At 39.3% G+C, this 18,264-nt stretch overlaps 1 protein-coding gene and 1 long non-coding RNA gene across 3 annotated transcripts in view; one reads left to right on the forward strand and one right to left on the reverse strand.

The window, feature by feature from the left end:
• NT5E (5'-nucleotidase ecto) overlaps positions 1-18,264 on the reverse strand; it is a 28,300-nt gene that overhangs the window by 9,075 nt on the left and 961 nt on the right. Inside the window, exons 1-5 of one of the 2 annotated variants that reach the window (XM_026062698.1) lie at positions 18,136-18,258; positions 13,197-13,419; positions 7,701-7,889; positions 2,471-2,668; positions 830-981 (exon numbers count right to left, since the gene is read on the reverse strand). In XM_026062698.1, the coding sequence (XP_025918483.1) occupies positions 830-981; positions 2,471-2,668; positions 7,701-7,889; positions 13,197-13,419; positions 18,136-18,162 (789 nt within the window). In that variant the 5' untranslated portion in view covers positions 18,163-18,258. Of the gene's footprint in view, positions 1-829; positions 982-2,470; positions 2,669-7,700; positions 7,890-13,196; positions 13,420-18,135; positions 18,259-18,264 lie in introns of those variants that run through there. The other variant, XM_026062699.1, reaches the window with a different exon arrangement.
• LOC112964492 lies at positions 10,441-15,299 on the forward strand. Its single transcript, XR_003252982.1, has 2 exons — positions 10,441-10,549; positions 14,633-15,299. It is a non-coding gene; the product is annotated as an uncharacterized LOC112964492 (long non-coding RNA).

The following is an 18,264-nucleotide window of genomic DNA, read 5'->3' on the forward strand; positions in this document are numbered from 1 at the left end:
GACTGACGGCCCCAGGCTGGGCCAAAATGAGGGCCTGAGGCTGGGCAGGGACAGGGCAAAGACAGGGAGGGCTGGGCATGCCCTCAGGGCCCTGACAATACTGTAAGATCTTCCACCTCATGAGTTCTTTTCTTGGTTCTGTTTCATGAAAAGTCCATAGAAGGGAGTTCTCAAAACCGGCTGTTACAAAAGCTACGGACACTCGTCATAACAAGAAACACAGAGCAGCAGTTTCATGGGCTGGCTCTGAGGCTGGGAGAGGGAGTCTTGCTTTTACCTCTTCTGCTCTTTGCTGTATGCTCTTTCCCCCCCTCTTGCTTAATCAGGCACCTTTTAGATTCTTCTGTGGGCCAATTTACATCAGTAAACCAGCAGAAAGTTATCCAGATTTTTTTTCCTGGGTTAGTGAGTTAAAAAAGGTCACACCAGAGCCCAGTGAGCAATGACTGAGCACAAGGCAAGTGCTGTGAGCAGAGGACTGGTAGCAGAATGGGCAAGAGGGGCAATGAGACCTGAACTCTCCTTCTTCCATGAGGAATGGGCTATTAGATCAGATTCCTGTGTCTGTTAAAACTGCAGCCACAGCATATTCCAGACCCAGCTGTGAACAACAGTTCTCTGTATGAGGATATATGCAAAGAATAAAACACTCCATAAAATCCTACAAAGTTCATCATAGTCTCACTTTTGCCAGATCGTTCTAGAGAAGGCACTGAGATAGTACTGTGATGGAGAGCAGCACAGATAGTTCAGAGCCTGCGATAATTTTTTCTGATAGCTCTAGAGTAATACTTGGATATAATTGTCACCTATGGTGGCAACTTCTTACCGCAGCATCACAAAGCAAGTTTCCCATGTTGCATTCTTGGAAACGGCACGCTTGGCTTGTACCATTCAGGTAAACACTAGTTTTTCCAATCTCTTTAGAATAATTTCCCATGTTTTTCCTCCATTTTTCCACTTCTTCTTTAATGTGCTCATCTATCAGAGAAATGTAAAATGAGTATCACAGGTATGTTGTATTAATGATACTTCAGTACATACAGAGCTTAGGGAAAACCTGCTCTTCAAGATTCTAAAATGTTATGCTTTCCCTAAAGCCTCTTCAAACAACATGACGTGTATTTACTTTAAAGAAAGGTTAGAAACAGAGCAGGCAGGACAGAAACAATCAAGTGAATAAGCTATTCCTTTGCCACAGCAACGGAACTTCCTGTATTGCATTTAAAAATATTTTTGCCCAGTCCTGTTGTAAGCTTTAACCAATGGGGTTTCTAGCACCTACCCTGACAGATGAGAGCTTCTATACAAGACTTTTTAATATACAAATTAGCTGGGTCCTTATTTGATATAATCTCTATACTTCCTCTCTATACTAATATAGCTTCCTCCCATTTTACATGGTATTAAAATGAATACTAGCTCAAATATAAACATCAAAGAATAGTCTCTTTACAAGAATTAATGTATCTGTACACCTGTCCACCAGGTGCAAATCTAGTTCTTTCGGGGGGGGGGGGAACAGATACAAAAGATACTTCTGTAAGCAGATAGATAACGTCACAACTGTTTTGTAGCAGCTGCTAGTTTTAAGTAATCTGGCATGTAACTTTGTCAATACAAGAGCAACATATAAGAGTACCTATATATCTGAATTTTTACATTTACTGACCTCAGAGAGAATAAACTCTCTTTACATCATCTCATTAAATTAATGGATCACTGAGAATAACATAGTAAATAAAAATACCTACAAACACATCATTTTTAAAGGATTTATTTTATTAATACTTTGGTAGAATCTAGAAAGTCTGATAAAAGCTCAGAGATTCATGTAGTAATCACTGGACAAGAAAAAAAGAGTAATGAATCAATCCCAGATAATTATATAGCAGACAAAGTAGGTAACAGAGCTTGGAGGCATTGCAAAAACAGCAAGAAACAGAAAGATTCTCCTCCTTCCAGATCTTTAAACATTTCAGAGGTTAAAACAAGAAGGTTTTGTATATCGTACTTGCACATTGTCAAGAGCATTCCAAAATTTCTGAGACACCTTGGCTTTCCTATATTGCCCTGAACTCTGTTCTGACGAAACCAGCCTCTGGCATAACAGTGGAAGTTAGTCCTTATAATCTTTTAAATCATAATTACAGGTCTGCCTAAAATAAGCTTTGCTAAATGGTAAGGTATTACCTGAGTTCCTACAAAAGAGCTATTAGTGATTTTAAATAGGCAAAAATATACACTGAAATTGTGCAAATGCAAAGGCCTTTGTATTTCACTGTTCAGGAAGAGAAACAGAGAGTAAAATGGGTACAACTGCAACACAGCCTGAACCCTAAAGCAAAGAGAACCGCAAGCTCAAGAAGAAAGCTGAATTCTTCTGCAACATTGCACTGTACATTTAACATAGTAACACTCGAATTGTAGTAGAGTGCTGTAGGCAAATTCAAATTTCTATTTCACATACCTTCAGGAACACTGCTGTCCAGCAGAATAGGGTTTCCCACTGCTTCAATTACATTTCCTTTCTTGTCAAATACAACATTTAAGTAACCAAGATATTTTCCATAAGCATAAGCTTGTACGACCGGCACCTTCCTCCCGTCATCTGACAGAACCATCAATGGATATGGGCCAGCTGGCTGTTCAGTAGAGGGTGGGGTGCCTGCACAAAACAATCACGTAAAGAGGGTCTTCAGCTTATGTGACCTTCAAGGAATTGTTAGAATAACATTTCAAATGTTGCTCTTCCTTAAAAAAATAAATGGGATATTAAACAAACCCAACAACAAATGCATTGGACAAGTACACATTTAATTGTTCAGTTACGTTAATACATAAGAGATGTTATTGTTTTCAGGACTTGAGCTGCAATAACCACCATGGTGTTTTTGTAAGTTGTGACAGCACACTTCTCCATGACATCACATCACAATAGTAACAAAGGAACTTTTCATTCTAATTATTCTAATTAAAACCTTTAAGTAGTGCATATAAATGAGCCTCTGGCTGAAAAGTTTATTGTTGAGCCTTCAGTATTCTGTATCAGATAGATAGAAAAATTAGGATGTTAGTAAAACATACATAGGACTTTTTCATATGAAAACTCTAAACTACCTTTATTAACAATATGTAATCAGAATCCCTACAAGCAAATTCTGTAATCTGTATGTACACCCAGTTGATTTTTTACTATACCCATCTTAGGACAAAACATTTGCAAGTGATGCCATTTCATAACACAATTTCAGACAGGCTGTAAACACCCTGCAAAAGCAAACTTTATTAGCATTAGACTTAGGTAATCATGGACTCCAAACACTTACAAAACTGCAAAGTTTGAAGATTGATTAGATGTAGGAGTTGGAAACAGATATATGAAAGCAAGGGATTTACAGAGAAAAGAGAGCTCAGCTCAGTCAGCACAGGCTACCACTGGATTTAGCAACCATGCAGGGGAGGAGAATGGCAAAGGAAACACACAGCACACCACTCATCTCAAGGTATCTGCCTTCTCTCCATCTCCTTGATAATATTATTTGAGCTAATATCACACCCCTCTGTTATTTCAACCAGCACTTCTACACCACAGTCAGTGAAGACCAAAGTTGTTTTTTTTTTTTTAATGGCAGGCCTAATGGAGACCTATGAATACAGAATCAGGTGGCTCTATGCTATGGCACACGCTCCACAACATGCCCTGCGGCAGAGCTCCCCCAAAGCCTGTTGTTCAATCCTGTCCCCAAAGCTGGTGCATTTCCCATCAACGCATCATCCTCTCACTCCTATTGACAAGAGCCGGGGCACCTGAGGGGTGCGGGAGCGTGGGACAGGAATCCAAAGGAAAGCAGGCTTCTTCAGTTCCACTGCTCTCAGAACAATTGTTTCCTTTCATTTATAGTTGTTTATATAACATGAAATCCAGAGATATTAAATACGACAAATGTTCCTCCCAGAACTCTAATATGATTTATATTTATCTCTGATCCCTCTTCTCCACCAGGAAAGATGTCAGTAACAAACTAAAAGCTGAACCAAATTCACCAGAGGACTAGTTTTCCTACTTTTAGCCTTGCCAACAGAGCTGGTTTCTTGGTGGTGCAAAGGCCCCATCACTATCTGACACTTACTTGGGAAGAACTTAAGAAATGCTGTAGCTGATGAGAACCCTTCAGGATTATAAATGCAAAAGTGACTTTGGGTTTTTTGGAACTGCAGAAGGAATTGGTTTTGATCTCTCACCTGGTGTAGTCCTTGACTGAACAGAACATTAGAAAAAGAAAGTCATGTTTTCTAGCTTTCCTTTTAGTTTATATCACTTGTGCGCGATCAAGTGTTTGGCCAGTACTTGATTAATTTCTTGTTTTCTAAAAAGATATTTTCTGATATTTTCTTTCAGGATAAATTATCACTATAACATTATTCCATAATATAGATGTGGTCCTTCTGAAAGGAAAAGATGTTTCAGTGCATCTTATCCCAAGATGACGATGGCTCTAGAATTYACACACACATTTCAGTTGAAGTGTGAGATTTTGTTTCATTACAAATATGCAAATTCAGACCGGGTAACGGAAGAAACTGTAACACTTCCCTATTTTCTTACCATGTTCTAGCCAACACATTACATACTCAGAACACCCTTACTGATGAAATCCATAAACTAGAGTAATTTAATCTAAAATTATCATTACTATTGGAATCAAGTTTACAAACTCAAAGTATACTTGCACACAGTCAAGTCAACATTTGTCACAATCTGTAGATACACTAAAGAATGGCAAATATCTCAGAGAAAGGTAGATTGGACTAGTTCAAGACTAAGGCCCTTATATTAAGACAGTTCTATAGAGGTGTCCGTGGGCACTACGTCTCTAAACTCCCACGACAGCCAGTAGTTGAGCTGACCAGCTGGTACATGTCCACTTAGACTGAGCTGAATCGTTCTCCCAAGGACTTCAGTGAGAGATTACAGGCCCAATGCACACATAGACACATACATTCAGACACTTCAAATAAGATGCGGTACTCTGCAGTTGAATCACATCCCTAACTTCTAACAGATGCGGATACTTTGTGATGTTTGACCTAGAGTTTTCTTTTGACTCAGAATGAAATGGTTCACAGATGCACTCACAGTGCTTCTGGAGAGATCAACAAGTGCTTCTTGGTACTTGGAATAAAAATTTATAGACTCAGACCACATTCTGTCAAAGAATATTTTTTATCTAAAGCAGTGGATACACATATTTGGTGCATCTCCCTTAGAGATTGCTTTTTTTTTCCTTTTTCCTACAGAGATCTTTCTTTCCCACTTTCTCCAATGTCAATAAAAAAATAAGACAGACTTGTTTTACCAAAACTGCACAGCCCTTGGAAGATGGATCAGAACCCAGTCCCAGTTGAGGTCTTTAACCAGAAAGCTGCAGAGTCCCATGCTGTGTGCTGTCTCTGGCCTAATGAATCTTGAATAGCTTGAAGTGGAAAGGGATGGAACAGCTTGACCTAGTCCAGTCTGGTAGGGGGTACTCTCTGGGATGACAAGAGACATACATGTGAACTCTTACAGCCCTGGATAAGATCTGAACCCAGATACATCAATTCCTAGAGTGCTTTAGATCATGGCTCCAAGTTGTGAAGAGAGGCACCTTTTTGACCCAGAGTCAAAAACCAAAATGCCATAAAAGACCTAGATTTCATACATACCCTGCCTGCAGTTTTCTAGTTAGGCAGTTTCAAGTTAGGCATTCTGGCTATTAATGTATTACATTATTACTATTATTATTAATATATTATTACCGTTTAGAGGAAAAAACTCTCTATAGGCATTGACTAACAAGTCTTTGCAAAGGAGTCTATATTCCACTGTGTAAATCCATGATGAACGCACACCTTGAATATTGCATGCATTCTTCATTTCCCCATCCCAAAAATGATACAATGAAAATGCAGAAAAATTCAGAAAAGGGTGATAAAGGTGGTCAAAGATACAGAAAAGCTTCTGAATGCAGAATGAGGAGGTAGGCTAGGACTGTCCGTCCTGGAAAAGAGACGACAGAAGGAAAATATTTGAGAGATCTACAAAAGCAATGAGTGGTGTGAAGAGAGTGGATAAGGACCAAATGATCCAGTGCAAGAACTACTCCTCGGCATCCAGCTAGTGGGCGGCAGGCTGCAAACAGAAGGTGAAGGTCTAGGCATGATGTGCTGTTCAGCAGCGGGACGCCTGGCTGCAGGGCGCTGTGAGTGCTGAAAGGGCAAAGGAGCTCATGGGGAGACAGGGTGAGTTTGTGGAAGTGACCTTCCAGTGGGGGCTAGTAAATACCAAGACACCGTTTCTGGCTTGGGACGTCTCTGAGCTGGAAGTTGATGGGAGATGGGAGCGCATTGGAGCAAAGCATCTCCAGAAGCTTGCCCACGTGTACGCTCTTTCCTCAACATCCCCCCGCCGTCACTCCTGGAGACAACACATTGGGATGGATGGTCCTTTGGTCTGTTCCACTCTTCTGCTGCACCCGTCTGCTGAATGATTTGCAGCCACTAACTTTTAGGTGCCTAAATCCTTTCTGGTTCCAGCTTCAAAGTTATTCCTTGAGGATAGATCCATGAGATTTTCTGAACTGTTTAATATACAACTGTAGTGTGCAACTGTTTCTCTGTAACAAGTGGGATAGTAAAAGGTGAGAGCCTGGAGGTGGTAAGTTCTGTAGTAAACATGAGATAAAAAAGGCATGAGAAAGTGAGAGGAGGAAAGTAGAAAGAGGAGAGGATGAAATGGACAGTGTGAAACCTTTTAAGTTCCTAGGCTACCTGGTGGTGCAGCTGTGAATGGGCACAAGGGAAATTTTGCTGAAAATTACTGAAAGTTCCTGTTATACTTCAATCAGCTAATGAAGTTTCAGCTAAATTTAATGTGGTTTAAAACAAACAAACAAACAAACAGCCTTTCCTTTACTTGTGTCCTTACACACTGGCACAAGGGAAGGCAGCAGCCCTGGAGAACGAATGAGTGCTGATGACAGATTCTGCCTAAAATAGCATTGCTGCTGAAGAAAGGAAATATTTATAACGTTTCATAACATTCATCTCCTGAACAGGGTTAGGTGAAAGTAGGAAGTCTCTAGAGGAAAGAAGAATAAAGGCAGAGATGAAGAAGAGGAACTGGAAAATACAGAGAAAACTAGGGAAAAGGGAGACCAATAGGGTTTTTTGGTTTTGTTTTTCTTTTTTAATGGCAGGCCTAAGGGAAATTATGAATACAGAATCAGGTTCTACAAAATAACAAGTGTCAGTACTACCTTTGAAGTTATATATGATTCTTTTATATATTTGTCACATACAGGGTTAAATATGTAAGCATTTTGTTTACTCCTGTATATCTGTAAGCTTGAAAAATGAACCATAATTTTGGCAATAATTTGCCAGTATTATTATCTTTGTGCCTGTGTCCTCAGCTTCATAAAGGCTGCCTTGAACATCTACAGCATTAAGGAACATTTCAGTGAGTTAGGGCACTTGTTGCTCACAAATTGATTTAAATCAGTTTATTCCATTGAAGTTACCAATAGGTACCAGATATGAATCTGGCCTGGCCTAACTAGAAGTAAACTATATTTGTGAAAGTCCTTCAAGTTTAAAAAGGAACAATCAGTTTCAGCTTTGCTTTAGAAGCAACAATTTAGTAAGAAGTAAAATACCTGTATAGAGAAACGTGTTTGTATGTCCTCCAATTACAACATCCACTCCTTTCACTTTTTGAGCAATGTTTTTGTCCACAGTAAAACCAGAGTGTCCTAGCGCAATTATTTTGTTAACTCCCATAGCAGTAAGTTTATTCACTTGTAGTTGCAACGCTTCAACTTCATCTTCAAAGATTAAATCATTCCCTGAAAAACAAACAAACAAGCAAAAATAACCCAAGAATGTATTTATCAATACTTATTCAGTATCTTAATTACTAGTTTTTCCAACAAATACTAGATGATATTGGGTATTACTTTGTATAACTAATGGAATTCAGAATGTCAGTGACTTTCAAATGTCCTTAGTGGGAAGTGGTTCAAACTGACCTGATTTGATGTTTTCCTGTCTCTCATGAGTACCTATGTGTTTAGACTAACACAACATTTTGGCACTGAACTGTGTATTCTTGCCTATACTCAACAAATTATAATACTGTGAAAAAAAAAATCCAATGATATCAACTGTAGGATCACAGATTGAATGTTTTTTCATTATTATTCAGTTGGAGAAAGGAAACTAAATACATCAGTGATTGGGTATAAACATTTGTTTAGGACTACAGGGTTTTTTTTCCTCCCAAATTATATTTCTTTGAGATCCTCCATCTTTTCCTTCTTACTCTACACTCGTCTCACTTGGTTTTTCTCTTCTGAGGTTTTAAACAGCAGCTTCTTCAAAGTCCTGCACTAAACTCTGAATTGCCTTTTAATACAAAATTATCTGACCTAATATGAACCACTATCAATAATAACAAGGGACAGCACAGTGTGCAATTGAGCTACTGCCCCAAAATGAGCACATAAAGAACGGGAAGTCTGGAAAGGAGAAACCTTTTCCAGAATACAATGTTGGGAAACTCGCAATCTTTCTGAAATGTTTATGTGCCTGCTGAAATTATTTTAACATGACAAACAGTTACAAGAACACTAGATAAACAAATACTTTTATCCTGGTCACAGTGCCTTGAGTTGCACAAAAGGACTTGCTATGTAAGAGGCTAATTTTTTTGACAAAGTTTTAAGAACAGAGTTTAAGAACAGGTCAACAAACTGTAATCCTACATTTTCTGGTTAAGACCTCCAAATAACGTTTCTGCCAATTTCCCTTCTACCTAATTCCTCTCTTCCCTGCAGAGTTTTGCGATCAGTTTTCTAATGTGCCTTTATTACATTAACTTATAACAAAGGGAGGAGTGAAACTAATTCATAATCCAATGCAAAAATGTCTCAGGAAATGAAGAGGAAACTACTACAATGAAATACAAAGAGATAAAATAGGGTTACATAAATTGCTTAGCCACCACACCCATTGAGTAGTTCCATTATTGCCAGAGGGAATATCTGTACTGCGTATTTCAGAGCAAATTGTGCAGTGTATCCCCACTTTTTCTTCTTGCAGACCTCTTCTTAGAAACAAAGAATCACCAGCTAATTGAAGTTGGACCTCTGGAGATCATCTAGTCCCAAACTCACTCAAAGCAAGAATTCAAAGCCAGATGAGATTGCTCAGYTGAAATTAGAAAAGTTTCTGGGCAACCTGTTTCAGGGCTGCTTTCATCGCAATGATTTTTCTTCTTTACGTCCAGTCATAATTTCCCATGCTACTGCTCGAGTCCATTGTCTCTTGTCCTTTCTCTGTGCACTTCTGAGAAAAGTCTGTTTCTGACTTCTCCATAAACCCCCTTCAGGCAGTAGAAGACTGCAATTACACGCCCTTAGCCTTCCTTCTCCAGGCTGAAGGAAGCTACTGCTGTCAGTCTCTCCTTGGCTGTCCTTGTGGCTTACAGAAGCAGGGCCTGATGCAGAGCTACTGGCAGAAGAGAAAGCCTTAGAAACACTCATCAAGTGCAGGACCTTTGTGTGCTTATCTCACCACCTGTGGACCAGTCACAACAGCCATGCAAGCCACAGTCTGATGACCAATTCTGTAAAAACAGCTGAGTTCTCTAAACGAAGAGCTAGATGCCGTGTAGTTGTGACAGCATGGAGTTTCCTGCAGGCTGATTTGTCCTATACTGTGCAGCTAGTTGCCCATGATAACTGAACTCTCTCTTGATCAGAGCTAGCTCTGTTACCCCTTCATGCCGCTGCAGGCTATAATGCAGGCATACACCAAGGAAGTACTATTATTAATCACCAACCCATATATAAAAACTAACAAAAAACCCTAGTTCTGAGACCAAGGAAAACAACAATGCCTAACTTAACTCTTTCTCCCACCTCAGTAATTCCAGCTCTCTCCCTGGACTGTCATGACACCGCACACACAGTTGCCCACACTGCAGCCAGTGCTGATGGACCTGCCCAGAGGCCCACCCACCTCACCTTCAAAAAGGGATTCCAGCTTGGGGCTACAGAGACCTCTCTCATCTCCTCTCCTCAACCTCTCTGTAGCATGTCACACAACTTCAGGACCTTAATCAAATTTGAGATGGATAGCCCTTTATCAAACTTTGCTGAAAAGTTATACAGCGGGGGACTGAAAGACAGAGCAATTACATAATATTCATTTGTCTAAGAAACAATAGCAAAAATATTGCCGTATATTGCTTAGTACTCAGTTGCCCATTTTTCAAAAACGTTGAACTGAAAAAGTTCTTATATAAATGTTAYTCATTGCTTCTGTCAGTGGGTAATTCCCACTTCTCTTTCAAAGTATTAAACTGATGTAGCATCCTCTTTTCTTTTTAGTTTGGGAAAGAGTTTCAGATACCTCAAAGTAGAATACAAACTGCACTAACAAGAAGAAAAAAGAATTGGCTGCATGTTAAAAACATTACGCAAGCTAACCAGAACAAAATGAAGTAAGTGGAATTTAAAATTTCATTTTATAAAGTTGGACAAGTTGTTATTTTTAGTAAATATTTTGCTGCTTGTAGGGTTGCACAGTAAGCATTTGTGGGTCTCTACTTCATATGAAGATTGTGGACAAAAATGTGATGTATTATTTCACAGCACCAAATGTGTATGCGGCATCTCTCAGGACAGATAAAAGAGATTAACTGCTTTGTGGGGCTTAGAGCATGATTTCAGAACTAAAGCAAATCAGTTGGTACCATCAAATATGAGAAAGATGGTCTTGGGGTTATCAATGATAAGTAGGTGCACAGACAACTCTGCCTGTATATCAAAGCATGAACAATTCTTGCAGGAAATGTGGAAAAAATAGCTGTGCATTCAGCTGAAGTAGCTGTATATAACAATACGAAGATCTTTAGAAAAACTGCCAATTAGCTATAATCTATGAATTGTGATAACAGTGCCCCTCATCTCTACTGTTTCCAAAGAGTTACATTAACAGTACAACAGCAGAAATTAATTGTTCCTTGACAATGAAAACACTGAGATTTAAGGAGTTCTTATAATTTGTTCCAATTTGTTGATAGCTGTTTTAAACAGACTATGAAAAGTACAAGTTGTAATTTCATAATTGTGTTGAAGCTATTAATATCTAATGATAGAAATTTTGTGCAAGTGTGATTTCTTCCGTGAAAAGCACTGGTGCAGGAATTCACAAGCTTCCTGTTGAACCCTGGAAAATGCCTTAAACGGTATAGCATACCAAAATAATTACTGAAGAGTCGGGGGGGAGCAAAACAAAAAAAACTCATGAACTATCATGAAGAAGAATATAGAGATAAGCAACGTGCTAAATTTAATTTCACCTTGTATCTTATTCACTGAATTAAGGAATTGGGTTGATGGTTAATTTTATCAGTCTGAAGGATTGCTGGGTCACCGGTGATATATAGTCACTGAGTTAAATTAACATCTTCTGAATTCACATTTTCAAAGTTTCCAAATGTTCTGCACACTGAGAAGGTGAAGTGGAAAGTTATAAAAATTCTTATTACTATAAATGGTAGCTCTTAGAATTTGCCCTACAGATTAACACCTGTTGCTTCTGAAACACTCAGTTACATTATGGGATATATTTAGCCTAGAGCTGCTTTACTGCATCTATGGCTCTGGCATGCTTTCTCTTTTAATAGTGTTTTTTTCCAGTTGCAGTCTCTAGTATAATATCACAGCATATTGAGACATTGAGTATAATGTTTAGCTGTTATTAGAAATGTATTTAAATGCTTCAGAGGATCATTCCAACACTATTTAGATTTTCCTTTAGTATATTTATTTGCAAGAAGGTTAATTTGATGACCTTACGGCAACAACACATTTTGGAAGAACAATAGAGGGTCTACTTTATTTCTACTTAGTGAAGAACAATGTGGGACAATAGTGGCTGTATGCCCATTTTTCAAACTCAGCATGGTGTTGCATGATATCTACCTTCATGGCTTCAAGCACAGGTAATATTCTATTGACTACACAAAATATAGATCATTTTTCTATTTTTTATTCACTGGGGAAAAAAAAGACAGGACTCCAAAAACACAGCACTGTGGAATAAGAATCAGATATAAAAGTCTGTTCTAACCTTAGATGCCCACTTCCTGATAATTTAGACATACTGCATGGGAATTAAATGACACAGAAGGGACAGTTTTATATTGTAATGTTTCCTCAAAGTACTTAAGATTCCTTTTCTCAGGAAAGCTATGCATTACTTCCTTACTACTGACCAATGGACAGAGAATTAATAATATGAAGTCCTTTTTCAATGTGGAAATGTTTCAAAACTAATGCTTAGGGCATCCCAGGTCCTTTTTTGGATCTCCTGCAAAATCCAGGAAAGAGTCTGATCAAGTCAGAGGGGGAGTGAATGCTGAGCATGCAATGACTCAGATCTCCTACAGCTGATTTAAATGTTTCTCATTCTAGTAGACTTTTTTTTTTTTTGTAGAATAGAAAGTGTTGGAATAACTTAATAGTCAGACATGGAGAAGTCTTTTCCTCATCAGTTCTAATTTTATTCATGAATGAAGCAATTGTAGTAAAAGCAACTTCTGTAGTTCCTTCTGTAGTTTAMTTTGAGAGACCAACAACATCTTGGGCAACTTCCATTTCAAAAATACACATGAAGCTCTCCTTGCTTTTACTAGAGCTGAAGCATAGAGGTATCCAAGAGCAAAATTTCAATACACTTGGAAATGTCTTAGTTTAAACACATTTTACTCTAGAGACAAGCTGTATTCCAACTTAACACTTGTTTAAATGGATAAATAAAATATAAAAGAACACGTATTTCAGTAAAACAGCCAAGCAAAAAAAACAAGACAACAAAAAGCCCCCCACAACTTCTCCACAAACTTCACAGACCTATTCTTAGATAATTCAGTGATCTGAATTGCTCATTATGAAAAGGCCTTCTATGTAACAGAGCATTCACCAGTTCAAAAACCAGGCAGTTATAAGGCTGAATAAATCTGCGTTATACTGATAAAACAAGCTTTCCAAATGAAAGCATTCATCATCTTTGGATTCAGACAGATAGGCTAGTAACAAATCAGTAATAAAGGATATAATAAACTTATATACTGAAAAGCATACCTGGCTTTGAAAGAAAAGAAGTTTCCTTTGTAGTATAGCCAACAATTCCTATCGATTCTGAGTCAAAATGTACTATTTTAAAAGGATGAACATATTTCATCATTTCATTTGCTAATGGGGTTTTTCCCTTAATGTTTGCACTCAGGATTGTAAAATTAGCATTTTTAAGCAGAGGATCCAACAATCCACTCACACCTTCATCAAACTCATGGTTCCCCAAAGCCTGTGAGAAACAAGAAGAAAACATAAGACCCTACTTCAAATAACCAGTATAAATACTCTCATAAATGACATACAAGATACATTTGAGAACACAAGGTTCATGTTCTAGGGAAGAAAATCCTATCCTGTCTAAGACAGAGCATTCCTGTGTCTCACAAACATAGAAGTGTTTTTTTTTTTTTTTTTTAAGGCTTAGCTATTTGCTTTTCATACTCTATCTTATACCAATAGAGATGTGAAAAATCAAAATTGAAAACTTCTCTAAGTAATATATGAATACAAATACTTGTTTAGATTACAGTGATTTTTCATCCCTTGTCTGCAATAGAGAGGATTAACAACCAGTACCAAGGAAAATATGTATTTTGTGTAAGGAAAATACATCGGTTTAAAAAATTACTGAAGGAAACATTAAATGCCAATGACAATATTTGTTACCTTTAAACATGTATTTTAAGAGCTTGTGTTTGGACTATTTTTTTTGACATATTTATTCACATTTAGTAAGAGTTCTTATGTACTCTAGTAACAAGAAAATATAATTTTCTAGCCATCATCAATATTATTATCCAGTGGCAGCTCTAATGCTTAACAGCTGGTGGGAATCTCCATAGACAATCTGTAGTTGACCTGCATGTGCATACATGCAAATGTGTGCATAACACAGTGGAATGTTAGAAGTATTGTACAAAACAAGAGTAGTACATTATAGCAAGATAATACTAACAAGAGGAGAATATTTAGTTGTTCTAGGTTGGAAAACAACAAAAAAGGCATTACCTTGAGAAGGACCATGTAATTTTCTCCTATCCACCCTTTGTCATGCTCAGCCTGAGTTACCACATGCCTGTGCTCGCAAATTTGGCAATAGTCAGTGAAATCCCCACACAGGACTACTGTGCAGAAGCACAATATATGGAAGAACCTATAATACCTTTAAGTGTTAGGAAAGAAAAAAAAAAGTATCTTTGGAAACACCCTAGTAGTGTAACTTGGAACATGATGTAACAAGTTTTCAGGTGACTGGAACTGTGCATGAAAAGGGTGCTAAAGTCAATGAGCCAACTCTCCCAGACAGAAGTATGCCTACAATTTCATCTTGAACATTAACTGGGGAAAGCTGTATCCACGGTCTAAAAAGACTCACATACCTCTCTGCTCTGCTTAGTTGAACAGCCCCTATGTGCTTGTTCCCATTTTTATTCCCCAAACAGACAATATCAAATCTGATCACATTGCAACCCAAGCAAGACCCAAGAGCTACTACAAGCACAGAAGCACGATATTTTTGATCAACTGATTGGCAGCATCTTTCTTTCGGAGGTGGCAGCGACTCCTGGCTTCCTCTGATCCCCACAGGCAGGGAGTTGCTGTCTTGCTAAGTGACAGCATGGCCCTGTACAAAAATAAGGAAGTCAGTAGCATGTTTTGTCTGCAACCAGCTGCTCCCACTAACACCAGTGGGAACACATCTAATGCTCTAGGGAAGGAACCAAAACGTTCTCATGGTGCTGCAGCACTCTTCAAAAAGAAATGATAACTATCTTTAAGAAAATCCTGATTTTGCATGATACAATGCAATCTAACTGTTTTCTGATTCTCACTGTATTCTAACTGCAGTCTAATCTGCTGTAAAAGAAAGAATAGAAAAGGAATCAAACTCTAAGGAAGCTCATTTTGACATCAAGCGATGTTCAAAAAAGACAGCCACAGATGGATAGAGCATCGCAAAGTGGTAACAAGTCATTCCCTTTGGCTGATGCATATGCCTTCTGTTATCCTAAATATGCAATTAAAGCCCAAAATAACTGGTTGCAAATAAAATAAGAATTTAAATTGTACTTAACTGCCATTAACTGGTTGTAAAAAAAAAAAAAAAAACACAAGAAACCTTGTTTCTCTTGGCTTTGTAGCTTGCATTTGGATTATTTCATGTCTGTTAAGATACAAACTTTAATCAAAGCCTTTCCCATGGTGTGGGTGGTTATAAAGTCTCTCATTCATGAGAAATCACTGGTGCCTAATAATACACTCATATTTTTGATGCAGCTCTTTCTCTGAGGAGGAGAATATTCCTTTACTCTACCAAACCATCCTTAAGCATAAAGCTTTTAGGAACTTTGCATCTTTGTGATATCCTTTCAACAAATTTGAATCCATTGGCTAGTATTAGTGAAAGTCACAAGGAGGAATAAACAGAAATACACAGTCATATGGCATGTGATCACATAAATCCTCACTTTCATAAGATGCCAGGCTAAAAATATTTTTAAAAATCAGGATATAATTTAACATAAGGATGCAACTTAACAGTAAAAATAGAACACTTCTGTCACAATTACTGCCTTTGTGGTACTTCCTTTGGATTTTGGTGTTAATCACACTCAAAAGCAGTGGTGGTGGCAAGAAGATTTGGAAGACAATACCTTGCTAAATATAAGGCATGAGATGATAAAGGGCACAAATGAGAAAAGGACAAATGTGAAAGGGAAATTTTGTCCCACTTGTGGAATAAACATCTGATAACACTATCAGGCTGCTCTAAATCCTCCCATGGCTCTCCTGCCCCCATCCTGTAACAACTTTTATGACTCATGTTCCTGCCTTCATGTTGTTTGTAATCCTACGCCACTGTATAACTTCTAACCAGTTCAGTAATCCTCACCCCCTTCTGTTATGGACATGACTTCCCAAATTCTGCTTAAAGAAACACTAACTCACTCTTCTCCAGTATGACACTTACCCCCCTTCCCATGGGACACACTCACTGTGTGGTCGCCACGGTCCATGGACGAAAGTATCCAAAAGGAAGCTGCAAAGCTGCCCAACACTTGGCAACTCTGTCCACATGCTCTTTGGTAGCAAAGAAAGGTTCTGAAGTCTCTGTAGCTTCTCAGTCTATACTAACCCCTTCTTCTATCTAATGACAGTAATCAAATTATAACATGCAGCACATCCACAAAGAGCAAGTGGCTGACTTCTTCACCTAAGGCATTAGCATCCAGTACAAGGTTCTGGATATCCAGTATGGTCTGGATTTTTTTTAAATCGTATTATAATTAAAAAGCTAATGGGATCTCCTAACCAGACTTGGATGCCAATGTTTTCTACAGAATGTATCTCTAAAACCAAGCACTAGTTTGGCACTGCTAATTTTGTTTAAAAGAATTTCTTCTTGCGATATGATCAGAAACTGTAACAATCTCCTGGCTTTCTCAGGAACCAGTCAAATCAGCAAAGATAAGCATGAGAACTGACTGCCAGCAGCAAACTTTGGGAAGGAAGGCAGGAAAAAAATCACCTTGGGCTATATCTGCACTGTAGAACCCAGAAGTGCCACCCAGCAGGTAGTAAGGACACATCCTGAACGCACACCTTCCTCCCCATCACTACCATGAGGAAAAACCTTATTACTGTTAAGATTAGGAAAATGTTCATTAGGCCTTGCAAACAGAGAGCAGTATCTGTCACAGAACTGTCAGGTACAAAGTGCGTCTAGCCTAGAAAAATGCGCTGGGACAACACTTTCCTTTCTTTAGCAGTTTTGGGGCAGAGAGAAAAAAAGGTGAAGCCATTTTTAGCTGGAAAAAGAAAATGCAGCCTTTTCTAGAGGAAAACAAACAGATGAAGACAGAGGATGTGAGATGATCAGAACAAGGTTCCCCCCCCCCCCCAAGCTGTCAACTGGGAAGAAATAAATATGTAGTCAGTCTCAAACACAAATTTAATCTCTCTCCTCCTTTCTAGTGATGTATACAAGCAAAATAAGCACTGATAATTCTTTTTACATTACTTGACCCTATGCTTGTTACCCTGGAAAGCAGAGACAGAAGAGATCTAAGCATCCAGAGTCCCAAATTCTTCTATCTTCTTCTCAGCACTTAAAAGACCAGAAGAGACAGAGTAAAGGTGCAGCACTGGCACGGCCTCAGAGAGCTCCCTCACAGATATGCCATTTTGGTCCCTGGGCTAATGACACCCTACGAGAGCTGGAACCACCAGCCTTCAGCCCTCTCACATACAGACCCCTACATCACCCCACGTCTAGTGGAACTGGACACAATCAGGGTGTTAGGAGAGCAACTGATTTAAAAAAACAAACACACCCACAAACAAAAAAACCCCCAAACTCTAACCCTGGAAAGGGCACTGCCAATGTGTGCCATCTGTCCTTTCCCCCAGGACACAAAGCCAGCAGGGCAGGCTGGGGCACACAATATCAGCCCTGAGTGCTAGCATTCCCTTGGCAAGGGTTAACCCCTTCGAGCAGGTCTGGCTCATTGCCCAGATTTCACCGGGCCCACTCGCACCCCCCGCCCTCCAACCTGCCCATTCCCTCTCCAACACGACCCCTCTGGCCCCCTGCCCACCCCAAGCCCCCTCCTTTCCCCACAAGAGCTCCTTCACTAGCTCAGTGCCTTTTTCTCTTCCTCTTTACAGCCTTGGCATAAGCTCCCCATTCCAGGCTCCTCATGGGGTTGCCAGCTCGGGACAATATTTAGCAGGGTGCCCTTTATCTACTTTATCTGTCTTCTTATTGCTTATCTACTGGTCATTGCTTAATCACAGTTTTACAACGACTGAGAGCCTCCTCTGATGCAATGTTACACACGCAAACAGGCAGCAATTGCAAGAACGACAAGGGTGGAAAAAGCCCAACACGCGGGGAAGGGAAAGCTCCCTTGCCCGCGGCTCCCCCCACCCCGGCCCGCTTTACCATGGCATCGTAGCGCAGCAGGTTCATGAAGTGGGCCGCCTCCCGGCCCTTGAAGCGGGAGAACCACACCGTGCCCTGGTACTGGTCCCCGGCGTCCAGCAGCAGCACGTTGCGGTGCGCGGCGCGCTC

Source organism: Apteryx rowi, unplaced genomic scaffold (genome assembly GCF_003343035.1).
Source record: "Apteryx rowi isolate R43461 unplaced genomic scaffold, aptRow1 scaffold_191, whole genome shotgun sequence".
Lineage (NCBI taxonomy): Eukaryota > Metazoa > Chordata > Aves > Apterygiformes > Apterygidae > Apteryx > Apteryx rowi.